Raw genomic sequence first — 15,245 nt, forward strand, 5'->3', positions numbered from 1 at the left:
TGTCTCTCTCTCTCTCTCTCTCTCTCTGTCTCTCTCTCTGTCTCTCTCTCTCTCTGTCTGTCTCTCTGTCTCTCTCTCTCTGTCTCTCTCTCTGTGTCTCTGTCTCTCTGTCTCTCTCTCTCTCTCTGTCTCTCTCTCTCTGTCTCTCTCTCTCTCTCTCTCTCTGTCTCTCTCTCTCTCTGTCTCTCTCTCTCTCTCTCTCTCTCTGTCTCTCTCTCTGTCTCTCTCTCTCTGTCTCTCTCTCTCTCTCTCTCTCTCTGTCTCTCTCTCTGTCTCTCTCTCTCTCTGTCTGTCTCTCTGTCTCTCTCTCTCTGTCTCTCTCTCTGTGTCTCTGTCTCTCTGTCTCTCTCTCTCTCTCTGTCTCTCTCTCTCTATCTCTCTCTCTCTCTCTCTCTCTGTCTCTGTCTCTCTCTCTCTGTGCAGATGTCCTGGACGGCTACAATGGGACCATATTCGCCTACGGGCAGACCTCCTCGGGCAAAACCCACACCATGGAGGTAGGGGGGACGCGGGTGGAAGCGTGGGGGGGGGGGGCGCGGTACGTCGGTTGTCGTCGTCCCCTTCGTGTATTCATCCGACCCCCTCCCTTTTTGAAGGCGCTCCCTCAGCACTGACCCTCCCACAGTGCGGCGCTCCCTCAGCACTGACCCTCCCACAGTGCGGCGCTCCCTCAGCACTGACCCTCCCACAGTGCGGCGCTCCCTCAGCACTGACCCTCCCACAGTGCGGAGCTCCCTCAGCACTGACTCTCCCACAGTGCGGAGCTCCCTCAGCACCGACCCTCCCACAGTGCGGCGCTCCCTCAGCACTGACCCTCCCACAGTGCGGCGCTCCCTCAGCACTGACCCTCCCACAGTGCGGAGCTCCCTCAGCACTGACTCTCCCACAGTGCGGAGCTCCCTCAGCACCGACCCTCCCACAGTGCGGAGCTCCCTCAGCACTGACCCTCCCACAGTGCGGAGCTCCCTCAGCACTGACCCTCCCACAGTGCGGCGCTCCCTCAGCACTGACCCTCCCACAGTGCGGAGCTCCCTCAGCACTGACTCTCCCACAGTGCGGAGCTCCCTCAGCACCGACCCTCCCACAGTGCGGAGCTCCCTCAGCACTGACCCTCCCACAGTGCGGCGCTCCCTCAGCACTGACCCTCCCACAGTGTGGAGCTCCCTCAGCACTGACCCTCCCACAGTGTGGCGCTCCCTCAGCACTGACCCTCCCACAGTGCGGCGCTCCCTCAGCACTGACCCTCCCACAGTGCGGAGCTCCCTCAGCACTGACCCTCCCACAGTGCGGCGCTCCCTCAGCACTGACCCTCCGACAGTGTGGTGCTCCCTCAGCACTGACCCTCCGACAGTGTGGCGCTCCCTCAGCACTGATCCTCCCACAGTGCGGCGCTCCCTCAGCACTGACCCTCCGACAGTGTGGCGCTCCCTCAGCACTGATCCTCCCACAGTGCGGCGCTCCCTCAGCACTGACCCTCCCACAGTGCGGAGCTCCCTCAGCACCGACCCTCCCACAGTGCGGAGCTCCCTCAGCACCGACCCTCCCACAGTGCGGCGCTCCCTCAGCACTGACCCTCCCACAGTGCGGAGCTCCATCAGCACTGACCCTCCCACAGTGCAGAGCTCCCTCAGCACTGACCCTCCTACAGTGCGGCGCTCCCTCAGCACTGACCCTCCCACAGTGCGGAGCCCCCTCAGCACTGACCCTTCCACAGTGCGGAGCTCCCTCAGCACTGACCCTCCCACAGTGCGGCGCTCCCTCTGCACTGACCCTCCCACAGTGCGGCAAAGAGACCCTGTGGCGGGGGCGAGACTGAGACATCCCGCACTGTCACAAACTCGTTCTCCCCGTGTCTGCGTGGGTTTCCTCCGGGTGCTCCGGTTTCCTCCCACAGTCCAAAGATGTGCAGGTTAGGTGGATTCGCCGCGATAAATTGTCCCTTAGTGTCCCAAATTGCCCTTAGTGTGGGGTGGGCAGACTGGACTTGGGTAGGGTGCTCTTTCCAAGAGCCGGTGCAGACTCGATGGGCCGAATGGCCTCCTTCTGCACTGTAAATTCTATGCACTGGCGTCCCTGGGTGGACTGAGAAACACACCTAACCGAGCGAGCATTGTTTCTCTTCCAGGGTCTTCTGCATGACACCCAGCTGATGGGGATCATTCCCCGCATCGCGCACGACATATTCGACCACATCTACTCCATGGACGAGAACCTGGAGTTTCACATCAAGGTAGGAGCGGGGTCGGAGGTGGGCTGAACGTAGACACCTGTCGTCTGTCACCTGCTTCATTTTTACCACCCCTTGTCTCCCCAGGTCTCCTACTTCGAGATCTACATGGATAAGATTCGTGACCTGCTGGACGGTAAGGCTCGTTCGGAGGTTAACCATTCAGCCCGTCGCCCTGGGCTAGCCCTTTGCCAGATCTCTCCAATCAGTCCCCCCACACCTCTCCCCCTCCCGGTATCCCGATAAATCCCGCCCCATTTGGACGTTCCTGTCGAAACTGCTTCGACCGCCCCTGACAAAACAGATTCCCCATGGCCCCTCTCAGGTTCACCAGCGGGCAGTCGTGGCCCGTCTCCATCGAGAGTGACCTCCTTTGTCTTCTCTCTTCCAGTGGCCAAGACCAACCTTTCGGTCCACGAGGATAAGAACCGTGTTCCGTTCGTCAAGGTGAGAATCGTCCGACAGTGAATCTCCCGCTCGGTGTCTAACCCCGTGCTGTACCTGTCCTGGGAGTGTTTGATGGGAACAGTGTAGAGGGAGCTTTACTCTGTATCGAACCCCGTGCTGTACCTGTCCTGGGAGTGTTTGATGGGGACAGTGTAGAGGGAGCTTTACTCTGTATCTAACCCCGTGCTGTACCTGTCCTGTGAGTGTTTGATGGGGACAGTGCAGAGGGAGCTTTACTCTGTATCTAACCCCGTGCTGTACCTGTCCTGGGAGTGTTTGATGGGGACAGTGTAGAGGTAGCTTTACTCTGTATCTAACCCCGTGCTGTACCTGTCCTGGGAGAGTTTGATGGGGGACAGTGTAGAGGGAGCTTTACTCTGTATCTAACCCCGTGCTGTACCTGTCCTGGAGAGTTTGATGGGGACAGTGTAGAGGAAGCTTTACTCTGTATCTAACCCCGTGCTGTACCTGTCCTGGGAGTGTTTGATGGGGACAGTGTAGAGGGAGCTTTACTCTGTATCTAACCCCGTGCTGTGCCTGTCCTGGGAGTGTTTGATGGGGATAGTGTAGAGGGAGCTTTACTCTGTGTCTAACCCCGTGCTGTACCTGTCCTGGGAGTGTTTGATGGGGACAGTGTAGAGGGAACTTTACTCTGTATCTAACCCCGTGCTGTACCTGTCCTGGGAGTGTTTGAGGGGGACAGTGTAGAGGGAGCTTTACTCTGTATCTAACCCCGTGCTGTACCTGTCCCGGGAGTGTTTGATGGGGACAGTGTAGAGGGAACTTTACTCTGTATCTAACCCCATGGTGTACCTGTCCTGGGAGTGTTTGATGGGAACAGTGTAGAGGGAGCTTTACTCTGTATCTAACCCCGTGCTGTACCTGTCCTGGGAGTGTTTGATGGGGACAGTGTAGAGGGAGCTTTACTCTGTATCTAACCCGTGCTGTACCTGTCCTGTGAGTGTTTGATGGGGACAGTGTAGAGGGAGCTTTACTCTGTCTCTAACCCCGTGCTGTACCTGTCCTGGGAGTGTTTGATGGGGACAGTGTCGAGGGAGCTTTACTCTGTATCTAACCCCGTGCTGTACCTGTCCTGGGAGTGTTTGATGGGGACAGTGTCGAGGGAGCTTTACTCTGTATCTAACCCCGTGCTGTACCTGTCCTGGGAGTGTTTGATGGGGACAGTGTAGAGGGAGCTTTACTCTGTATCTAACCCCGTGCTGTACCTGTCCTGGGAGTGTTTGATGGGGACAGTGTAGAGGGAGTTTACTCTGTATCTAACCCCGTGCTGTACTAGTCCTGGGAGTGTTTGATGGGGACAGTTTAGAGGGAGCTTTACTCTGTATCTAACCCCGTGCTGTACCTGTCCTGGGAGTGTTTGATGGGGGACAGTGTAGAGGGAGCTTTACTCTGTATCTAACTCCGTGCTGTACCTGTCCTGGGAGTGTTTGATGGGGAGAGTGTAGAGGGAGCTTTACTCTGTATCTAACCCCGTGCTGTACCTGTCCTGGGAGTGTTTGATGGGGACAGTGTAGAGGGAGCTTCACTCTGTATCTAACCCCGTGCTGTACCTGTCCAGGGAGTGTTTGATGGGGACAGTGTAGAGGGAGCTTTACTCTGTATCTAACCCCGTGCTGTACCAGTCCTGGAGTGTTTGATGGGGACAGTGTAGAGGGAGCTTTACTCTGTATCTAACCCCGTGCTGTACCTGTCCTGGGAGTGTTTGATGGGGACAGTGTAGTGGGAGCTTTACTCTGTATCTAACCCCGTGCTGTACCTGTCCTGGGAGTGTTTGATGGGGACAGTGTAGACGGAGCTTTACTCTGTATCTAACCCCGTGCTGTACCTGCCCTGGGAGTGTTTGATGGGGACAGTGTAGAGGGAGCTTTACTCTGTATCTAACCCCGTGCTGTACCTGTCCTGGGAGTGTTTGATGGGGACAGTGTAGAGGGAGCTTTACTCTGTATCTAACCCCGTGCTGTACCTGTCCTGGGAGTGGTTGATGGGGACAGTGTAGAGGTAGCTTTACTCTGTATCTAACCCCGTGCTGTACCTGTCCTGGGAGTGTTTGATGGTGACAGTGCAGAGGGAGCTTTACTCTGTATCTAACCCCGTGCTGTACATGTCCTGGGAGTGTTTGATGGGGACAGTGTAGAGGGAGCTTTACTGTGTATCTAACCCTGTGCTGTACCTGTCCTGGGAGTGTTTGATGGGGACAGTGTAGAGGGAGCTTTACTCTGTATCTAACCCCGTGCTGTACCTGTCCTGTGAGTGTTTGATGGGGACAGTGTGGAGGGAGCTTCACTCTGTATCTAACCCCGTGCTGTACCTGTCCTGGGAGTGTTTGATGGGGACAGTGTAGAGGGAGCTTTACTCTGTATCTAACCCCGTACTGTACCTGTCCTGGGAGTGTTTGATGGGGACAGTGTAGAGGGAGCTTTACTCTGTATCTAACCCCGTGCTGTACCTGTCCTGGGAGTGTTTGATGGTGACAGTGTAGAGGGAGCTTTACTCTGTATCTAACCCCGTGCTGTACCTGTCCTGGGAGTGTTTGATGGGGGACAGTGGAGAGGGAGCTTTACTCTGTATCTAACCCCGTGCTGTACCTGTCCTGGGAGTGTTTGATGGGGACAGTGTCGAGGGAGCTTTACTCTGTATCTAACCCCGTGCTGTACCTGTCCTGGAAGTGTTTGATGCGGACAGTGTCGAGGGAGCTTTACTCTGTATCTAACCCCGTGCTGTACCTGTCCTGGGAGTGTTTGATGGGGACAGTGTAGAGGGAGCTTTACTCTGTATCTAACCCCGTGCTGTACCTGTCCTGGGAGTGTTTGACGGGGACAGTGTAGAGGGAGCTTTACTCTGTATCTAACCCCGTGCTGTACCTGTCCTGTGAGTGTTTGATGGGGACAGTGTCGAGGGAGCTTTACTCTGTATCTAACCCCGTGCTGTACCTGTCCTGGGAGTGTTTGATGGGGACAGTGTAGAGGGAGCTTTACTCTGTATCTAACCCCGTGCTGTACCTGTCCTGGGAGTGTTTGACGGGGACAGTGTCGAGGGAGCTTTACTCTGTATCTAACCCCGTGCTGTACCTGTCCTGGGAGTGTTTGATGGGGACAGTGTAGAGGGAGCTTTACTCTGTATCTAACCCCGTGCTGTACCTGTCCTGGGAGTGTTTGATGGGGACAGTGTAGAGGGAGTTTACTCTGTATCTAACCCCGTGCTGTACTAGTCCTGGGAGTGTTTGATGGGGACAGTTTAGAGGGAGCTTTACTCTGTATCTAACCCCGTGCTGTACCTGTCCTGGGAGTGTTTGATGGGGGACAGTGTAGAGGGAGCTTTATTCTGTATCTAACCCCGTGCTGTACCTGTCCTGGGAGTGTTTGATGGGGACAGTGTAGAGGGAGCTTTACTCTGTATCTAACCCCGTGCTGTACCTGTCCTGGGAGTGTATGATGGGGACAGTGTAGAGGGAGCTTTACTCTGTATCTAACCACATGCTGTACCTGTCCTGGGAGTGTTTGATGGGGACAGTGTAGAGGGAGCTTTACTCGGTGTCTAATCCCGTGCTGTACCTGTCCTGGGAGTGTTTGATGGGGACAGTGTAGAGGGAGCTTTACTCTGTATCTAACCCTGTGCTGTACCTGTCCTGGGAGTGTTTGATGGGGAGAGTGTAGAGGGAGCTTTACTCTGTATCTAACCCCGTGCTGTACCTGTCCTGGGAGTGTTTGATGGGGACAGTGTAGAGGGAGCTTTACTCTGTATCTAACCCCGTGCTGTACCTGTCCTGGGAGTGTTTGATGGGGACAGTGTAGAGGGAGCTTTACTCTGTATCTAACCCCGTGCTGTACCTGTCCTGTGAGTGTTTGATGGGGACAGTGTAGAGGGAGCTTTACTCTGTATCTAACCCCGTGCTGTACCTGCCCTGTGAGTGTTTGATGGGGACAGTGTAGAGGGAGCTTCACTCTGTATCTAACACCGTGCTGTACCTGTCCTGGGAGTGTTTGATGGGGACAGTGTAGAGGGAGCTTTACTCTGTATCTAACCCCGTGCTGTACCTGTCCTGTGAGTGTTTGATGGGGACAGTGTAGAGGGAGCTTTACTCTGTCTCTAACCCCGTGCTGTACCTGTCCTGGGAGTGTTTGACGGGGACAGTGTAGAGGGAGCTTTACTCTGTATCTAACCCCGTGCTGTACCTGTCCTGTGAGTGTTTGATGGGGACAGTGTCGAGGGAGCTTTACTCTGTATCTAACCCCGTGCTGTACCTGTCCTGGGAGTGTTTGATGGGGACAGTGTAGAGGGAGCTTTACTCTGTATCTAACCCCGTGCTGTACCTGTCCTGGGAGTGTTTGATGGGGACAGTGTAGAGGGAGCTTTACTCTGTATCTAACCGCGTGCTGTACCTGTCCTGGGAGTGTTTGATGGGGACAGTGTAGAGGGAGCGTTACTCTGTATCTCACCCCGTGCTGTACCTGTCCTGGGAGTGTTTGATGGGGACAGTGTAGAGGGAGCTTTACTCTGTATCTAACCCCATGCTGTACCTGTCCTGGGAGTGTTTGATGGGACTTGCCTTCACCAATGTTGTGTAATGTTGTGTTTTAGGGTTGCACAGAGCGTTTCGTTTCCAGCCCAGAGGAGGTGATGGACGTGATTGATGAGGGGAAGTGCAACCGACACGTGGCCGTCACAAGTACGTGAGCGAAGAAATGTCCGCAAGGGACGGAGACTGGGACTGTGCACGGTGCTCCGAGTGTGGGTCTAACCGAGGGTCACGGAGACCGGGACCGTGCACGGTGCTCCGAGTGTGGCTCTGACCGAGGGACACGGAGACCGGGACTGTGCACGGTGCTCCAAGTGTGGGTCTGACCGAGGGACACCGAGACCGGGACTGTGCACGGTGCTCCGAGTGTGGGTCTGACCGAGGGACGCGGAGACCGGGACTGTGCACGGTGCTCCGAGTGTGGGTCTGACCGAGTGACACGGAGACCGGGACTGTGCATGGTGCTCCGAGTGTGGGTCTGACCGAGGGACACGGAGACAGGGCCTGTGCACGGTGCTCCGAGTGTGGGTGTGACCGAGGGACACGGAGACCGGGACTGTGCACGGGGCTCCGTGTGTGGGTCTGACCGAGGGATAGGGAGACCGGGGCTGTGCACGGTGCTCCGAGTGTGGGTCTGACCGAGGGACACGGAGACGGGGACTGTTCATGGTGCTCCGAGTGTGGGTCTGACCGAGGGACACGGAGACCGGGAGTGTGCACGGGGCTCCGAGTGTGGGTCTGACCGAGGGACACGGAGACCGGGACTGTGCACAGTGCTCCGAGTGTGGGTCTAACCGAGGGACACGGAGACCGGGACTGTGCACAGTGCTCCGAGTGTGGGTCTGACCGAGGGACACGGAGACCGGGACTGTGCACGGTTCTCCAAGTGTGGGTCTGACCGAGGGACACGGAGACCGGGACTGTGCACGGTGCTCCGAGTGTGGGTCTGACCGAGGGACACGGAGACCGGGACTGTGCACAGTGCTCCGAGCGTGGGTCTAACCGAGGGACATGGAGACCGGGACTGTGCACAGTGCTCCGAGTGTGGGTCTGACCGAGGGATACGGAGACCGGGACTGTGCTCGGTGCTCAGAGTGTGGGTCTGACCGAGGGATACGGAGACCAGGGCTGTGCACGGTGCTCCGAGTGTGTGTCTAACCGAGGGAAACAAAGACCGGGACTGTGCACGGTGCTCCGAGTGTGGGTCTGACCGAGGGACACGGGGACCGGGACTGTGCACGGTGCTCCGAGTCTGGGTCTGACCGAGGGATAGGGAGACCGGGACTGTGCACGGTGCTCCGAGTCTGGGTCTGACCGAGGGATAGGGAGACCGGGACTGTGCACAGTGCTCCGAGCTTGGGTCTAACCGAGGGACACGGAGACCGGGACTGTGCACGGTGCTCCGAGTGTGGGTGTGACCGAGGGATACGGAGACCGGGACTGTGCACGGTGCTCCGAGTGTGGATCTGACCGAGGGACACCGAGACCGGGACTGTGCACGGTGCTCTGAGTGTGGGTCTGACTGAGGGACACGGAGACCGGGACTATGCACGGTGCTCCGAGTGTGGCTCTGACCGAGGGACACGGAGACCGGGACTGTGCACGGTGCTCCGAGTGTGGGTCTGACCGAGGGACGCGGAGACCGGGACTGTGCACGGTGCTCCGAGTGTGGTTCTAACAGAGGGACACGGAGACCTGGACTGTGCACGGTGCTCCAAGTGTGGGTCTGACCGAGGGACACGGAGACCGGGACTGTGCACGGTGCTCCGAGTGTGGCTCTCACCGAGGGACACGGAGACCGGGACTGTGCACGGTGCTCCGAGTGTGGGTCTGACCGAGGGATACGGAGACCGGGACTGTGCACGGTGCTCCAAGTGTGGGTCTGACCGAGGGACACGGAGACCGGGACTGTGCACGGTGCTCCGAGTGTGGCTCTCACCGAGGGACACGGAGACCGGGACTGTGCATGGTGCTCCGAGTGTGGGTCTGACCGAGGGACACGGAGACCGGGACTGTGCACGGTGCTCCGAGTGTGGCTCTGACCGAGGGACACAGAGACCGGGACTGTGCATGGTACTCCGAGTGTGGGTCTGACCGAGGGACACGGAGACCGGGACTGTGCACGGTGCTCCGAGTGTGGGTCTGACCGAGGGACACGGAGACCGGGACTGTGCACGGTGCTCCGAGTGTGGGTCTGACCGAGGGACAGAGAGACCGGGACTGTGCACGGTGCTCCGAGTGTGGGTCTGACCGAGGGATACGGAGACCGGGACTGTGCACGGTGCTCCCCGTGTGGGTCTGACTGAAGGACACGGAGACCGGGACTGTGCACGGTGCTCCGAGTGTGGGTCTGTCCGAGGGACACGGAGACCGGGACTGTGCACGGTGCTCCGAGTGTGGGTCTGACCGAGGGACACGGAGACCGGGACTGTGCACAGTGCTCCGAGTGTGGGTCTGACCGAGGGACACGGAGACTGGGACTGTGCACGGTGCTCCGAGTGTGGGTCTGACCGAGGGATACGGAGACCGGGACCGTGCACGGTGCTCCGTGTGTGTGTCTGACCGAGGGACACGGAGACCGGGACTGTGCACAGTGCTCCGAGTGTGGGTCTGACCGAGGGACACGGAGACCGGGACTGTGCACAGTGCTCCGAGTGTGGGTCTGACCGAGGGACACGGAGACCAGGACTGTGCACGGTGCTCCGAGTGTGGGTCTGACCGAGGGACACGGAGACTGGGACTGGGCACGGTGCTCCGAGTGTGGGGCTGACCGAGGGATACGGAGACCGGGACTGTGCACGGTGCTTCGAGTGTGGGTCTAACCGAGGGACACGGAGACCGGGACTGTGCACGGTGCTCCGAGTGTGGGTCTGACCGAGGGACACGGAGACCGGGACTGTGCACGGTGCTCCGAGTGTGGGTCTGACTGAGGGACACAGAGACCGGGACTGTGCACGGTGCTCCGAGTGTGGGTCTAACCGAGGGACACGGAGACCGGGACTGTGCACGGAGCTCCGAGTGTGGGTCTCACCGAGGGACACGGAGACCGGGACTGTGCACGGTGCTCCGAGTGTGGGCCTGACTGAAGGACCGTTTCTGTCCCACGCAGATATGAATGAACACAGCTCTCGGAGTCACAGCATCTTCCTGATCAACATCAAACAGGAGAACGTGGAGACGGAACAGAAATTGAGCGGGAAACTCTACCTGGTGGACTTGGCTGGCAGCGAGAAGGTGAGAGTGGGGGGCGCGGGGGGGTGGGGGGGGCGGGTGTCGGGATGGGTTTGAATCTGTCAAATTTCCCCTCCGATCTGCCCCCTCCGCGCTCTCGGGCCATCGACCTTCGTACCTGAATTTCTGCGTCCTGGGAGCCTTTCCCGCGAATCCTCTGCGCACCCTCCGCTCACATCATTCCCAGGGGGCACGGAGCCACAGGACGGGAGCTCTGCCCAGTGCCCCACACCTCCCGCTTACTGATCCCGAGTTTCCTGCTCGCTTCCCCTCTCTCCTCCATCTGCCCGTCCCCCTCCACACCCCTACCCCCACCTCTCCGTACCCCCATCACACCCTGCTCTCCCCCCTAACCCCCTCCCCCCTCTCCCCCTCACTCCCGCCTCACCCTCCTCTCCCCCCTCACCGCCCCCAACCCCCTCTCCCCCCTAACCCCCTCTCCCACCTCACCCCCCTCTCCCCCTACCCCCCTCTCCCCCTACCCCCCTCTCTCCCTAACCCCCTCTCCCCAACCCCCTCTCTCCCCCCCTCCCCCTCTCCCACCTAACCCCCCTCTCCCTCCTCTCCCCCCTAACCCTCCTCTCCCCCCTCACCGCCCCAACCCCCTCTCCCCCCTAACCCCCTCCCCCCTCTCCCTCTCACTCCCGCCTAACCCTCCTCTCCCCCCTCACCGCCCCCAACCCCCTCTCCCCCCTAACCCCCTCCCCCCTCTCCCTCTCACTCCCGCCTCACCCTCCTCTCCCCCCTCACCGCCCCCAACCCCCTCTCCCCCCTAACCCCCTCTCCCACCTCACCCCCCTCTCCCCCTACCCCCCTCTCCCCCTACCCCCCTCTCCCCTAACCCCCTCTCCCCCAACCCCCTCTCTCCCCCCCTCCCCCTCTCCCACCTCTCCCCTAACCCCCTCTCCCCCAACCCCCTCTCTCCCCCCCTCCCCCTCTCCCACCTAACCCCCCTCTCCCCCTCTCCCCCCTCACCGCCCCCAACCCCCTCTCCCCCCTTACCCCCTCCCCCCTCTCCCCCTCCGCCTAACCCTCCTCTCCCCCCTCACCGCCCCCAACCCCCTCTCCCCCCTAACCCCCTCTCCCACCTCACCCCCCTCTCCCCCTACCCCCCTCTCCCCCTACCCCCCTCTCCCTAGCCCCCTCTCCCCCAACCCCCTCTCTCCCCCCCCTCCCCTCTCCCGCCTAACCCTCCTCTCCCCCTCACCGCCCCCAACCCCCTCTCCCCCCTAACCCCCTCCCCCCTCTCCCTCTCACTCCCGCCTAACCCTCCTCTCCCCCCTCACCGCCCCAACCCCCTCTCCCCCTAACCCCCTCTCCCACCTCACCCCCCTCTCCCCCTAACCCCCCTCTCCCCCTAACCCCCTCTCCCCAACCCCCTCTCTCCCTCCTCTCCCCCTCTCCCACCTAACCCCCCTCTCCCCCCTCTCCCCCCTAACCCCCTCTCCCCCAACCCCCTCACTCCCTCACTGCCCCAACCCCCTCTCTCCCCCCTCTCCCCCTCTCCCACCTAACCCCCCTCTCCCCCCTCCCCCCTAACCCCCTCTCCCCCAACCCCCTCACTCCCCCCCTATCCCCCTCCCCCTCTCCCCCTCACTCTCACCTAACCCTCCTCTCCCCCCTCTCCCCCCCTCACCCCCTCACTGCCCCCAACCCCCTCTCTCCCCCAACCCCTTTCTCCCCTAACCCCCTCTCCCCTCTAACCCCCTCTCTCCCCCCTAACCCCCTCTCCCCCCCCAACCCCCTCTCCTCCAACCCCCTCACTCCCCCTAACCCCCTCTCCCCCAACCCCCCTCTCCCCCCTCCCCCCAACCCCCTCTCCCCCCTCCCCCCTAACCCCCTCTCCCCCTAACCCCCTCTCCTCCCTAACCCCCTCTCCCCCCTAACCCCCTCTCCCCCCTAACCCCCTCTCCCCCAAACCCCCTTTCCTCCCCTAACCCCCTCTCCCCAACCGCCTCACTCCCCCCTAACCCCCTCTCCCCCCTAACCCCCTCTCTCCCCCTAACCCCCTCTCCCCCCTAACCCCCTCTCCCCCCTAACCCCCTCTCTACCCCCTAACCTCCTCTCTCTCTCCCTAACCCCCTCTCCCCCCTTAACCCCCCCTCCCCAAACCCTACTCTCCCCCAACCTTCCCTCTCCCCTAACCCCCTCTCTCTTCCCCTAACCCGCCCTCCCCCTAACCCCCCTCTCTCCCCCTAACCCCCTCTCTCCCCAAACCACTCTCTCTCCCCAAACCCCTCTCTCTCCCCTAACGCCCTCTCTCTACCCTAACCCCCCCTCTCTCCCCAAACCACTCTCTCTCCCCAAACCCCTCTCTCTCCCCCCAACCTCCTCTCTCTCCCCAAACCCCTCTCTCTCCCCAAACCCCTCTCTCTCCCCCAACCTCCTCTCTCTCCCCTAACCTCCTCTCTCTCCCCTAACCCTCTCTCTCCCCCTAACCTCCCCTTAACCCCTCTCCCCTACCCCCCTCTCCCCTTAACCCCCCTCTCCTCTAACCCCCTCTCCCCCTCTCTCTCCCCAAACCCCTCTCTCTCCCCCAACCTCCTGTCTCTCCCCCAACCTCCTCTCTCTCCCCTTAACCCCCTCTCCCCCCCAACCCCCTCTCTCCCCCCTAACTCCCTCTCCCCCCCCCTAACTCCCTCTCCCCCCCCTAACCCCCTCTCTCCCCCCTAACCCCCTCTCCCCCCCCTAACACCCTCTCTGTCCCCTCCCCCTTCTCCCCTCCCCCTCCCCCGCGCTCCCGGGGTCTTTGAGGGCGACCTTTCGCCCGCCAGGCGCTGGGATGAGGTGGAGGGTGGGGTTTGAGGAGGGGGGGGGGGATCTGGCGAGTGCCGGAGGGCTAACCCTTTCCTCTCCCCGTCCGCCAGGTCAGCAAGACGGGGGCCGAGGGGTCGGTGCTGGACGAGGCCAAGAACATCAACAGGTCGCTCTCCGCCCTGGGCAACGTCATCTCCGCCTTGGCCGAAGGAACGGTGAGTGCACGAGGGTCCCTGGCCCGCCTGGGTACCAACGAAAGACACCGCCGCTCGAAACGGGGAGGCCGCTCCCCCCCCCCCCCCCGGCCTGCCCGTCCCCCTTCGGAGGCGAGTGTGTCCTTCCATCGGGGAGGAGAACCAAGCTGCGGTTTAATCCGGCCTAGATCTAACCTAGAACACGGACCAGGACAGCACAGAACAGGCCCTTCGGCCCTCGATGTTGTGCCGAGCCTTGTCCGAGACCAAGCTCAGGCTCTCCCACTCCCTGTCATTCTGGTGAGCTCCATGTGCCTATCCAATAACCGCTTGAAAGTTCCTAAAGTGTCCCGACTCCACTATCACAGCAGGCAGTCCATTCCACACCCTAACCGCTCTCTGAGTAAAGAACCTACCTCGGACATCCCTCCTATATCTCCCACCCCGAACCTTATAGTTATGCCCCCTTGTCACAGCGACATCCACCCGAGGAAATCGTCTCTGAATGTCCACTCTATCTATCCCCCTCATCATCTTATACACCTCTATTAAGTCGCCTCTCATCCTCCTCCGCTCCAAAGCTCCCTCAACCTTTCCTCATAAGACCCACCCTCCAATCCAGGCAGCATCCTGGTAAATCTCCTCTGCTCCCTTTCCAATGCTTCCACATCCTTCCTATAGTGAGGTGACCAGAACTGCACACAATACTCCAAATGTGGTCTCACCAGGGTCCGGTACAGTTGCAGCATAACCCCGCGGCTCTTAAACTCAAGCCCCCCGTTAATAAACGCTAACACACTATAGGCCTTCTTCACGGCTCTATCCACTCGAGTGGCAACCTTCAGAGATCTGTGGACATGAACCCCCGAGATCTCTCTGTTCCTGCACATTCCTCAGAACCCTGCTGTTAACCCTGTAATCCGCTTTCACATTTGTCCGACCAAAATGAATCACCTCGCACTTATCAGGGTTAAACTGCATCTGCCACTTCTCGGCCCATCTCTGCGTCCTATCAATGTCTCTTTGCCGCCTACAACGGCCCTCCACCTCATCCACTGCTCCACCAATCTTGGCGTCATCAGCAAATTTACTGACCCACCCTCCAGCCCCCTCCTCCAAGTCGTTGATAAAAATCACAAATAGCAGCAAGTAGCACAGAAAGCTTATTCGAGCAGTTAGCGTAAGTTTCGAGACTCGCAAATTGACCTCGAAATACTACCCGCCCGACAGGGAGAATCTGGCCAGGCTTGTCTCCCGGGAGGGCGTGGACTGTCCTGTGCTTCCGAACACAGGGCCCTGTCTCACGAATGTCAGCTCCCAGGCCTCTCTCGCTCTAACCCCTCCCCGCGTGTCCCGCTTTAACACAGAGACGCTTTTCGCCTCTCCCACACCGCGTGGGAGGGAGTCGGGACGCTTTGTGTGTGTGTGTGGGCGGGGGGGGGGGGACTTGCAGGCAGCGGGCGGTCCCCCTGCGTCTGCCGCCCCCCCCATCCTTCTAGGGGGTAGAGGCGCCGTCTGAGGAGTTCGGACAATCGCAGCGGCACGTCTCGGAGACGGTGCGCGCGGCTGTCGCTGTGCGTCGGCGGGGGAGGGAACGGTTGTCGGGGGTGAGGGTGCGATTGTCGAACGAGCGGCGGGGGGGGGGGGGAGAGCGGGTAGGGGGTGGGGTGGCTGGGGTCGGGGTCTCCTCCTGGATGGCGTCGAGCTTCTCGAGCGCGGTTGGGAGCCGCGCCTAGCCAGGCGAGCGGAGGGCGTCCCGTCGCACTCCTCACTCGTATCCCTGTAGACGGCGGGCAGGTTTTGCGCGGGGTGGGTGGGGGGAGTCAGGAAGTGAGTTGCTCTCCGCAGGATT

General features: G+C 60.3%; 1 protein-coding gene across 1 annotated transcript in view; it reads left to right on the top strand.

Annotated features, from left to right (window-relative positions):
- Positions 1 to 427: 427 nt before the first annotated feature.
- LOC140406690 (kinesin heavy chain-like) overlaps positions 428 to 15,245 on the top strand; it is a gene marked incomplete at its 3' end in the record, with an annotated part of 45,103 nt that continues 30,285 nt past the window's right edge. Inside the window, exons 1-7 of the mRNA XM_072494672.1 lie at positions 428 to 497; positions 2,126 to 2,230; positions 2,315 to 2,363; positions 2,619 to 2,674; positions 7,274 to 7,361; positions 10,321 to 10,445; positions 13,310 to 13,414. Of these exons, the coding sequence (XP_072350773.1) occupies positions 492 to 497; positions 2,126 to 2,230; positions 2,315 to 2,363; positions 2,619 to 2,674; positions 7,274 to 7,361; positions 10,321 to 10,445; positions 13,310 to 13,414 (534 nt within the window). The remainder of the gene's footprint in view (positions 498 to 2,125; positions 2,231 to 2,314; positions 2,364 to 2,618; positions 2,675 to 7,273; positions 7,362 to 10,320; positions 10,446 to 13,309; positions 13,415 to 15,245) is intronic.

Source organism: Scyliorhinus torazame, unplaced genomic scaffold (assembly GCF_047496885.1).
Source record: "Scyliorhinus torazame isolate Kashiwa2021f unplaced genomic scaffold, sScyTor2.1 scaffold_796, whole genome shotgun sequence".
Taxonomy (NCBI): domain Eukaryota; kingdom Metazoa; phylum Chordata; class Chondrichthyes; order Carcharhiniformes; family Scyliorhinidae; genus Scyliorhinus; species Scyliorhinus torazame.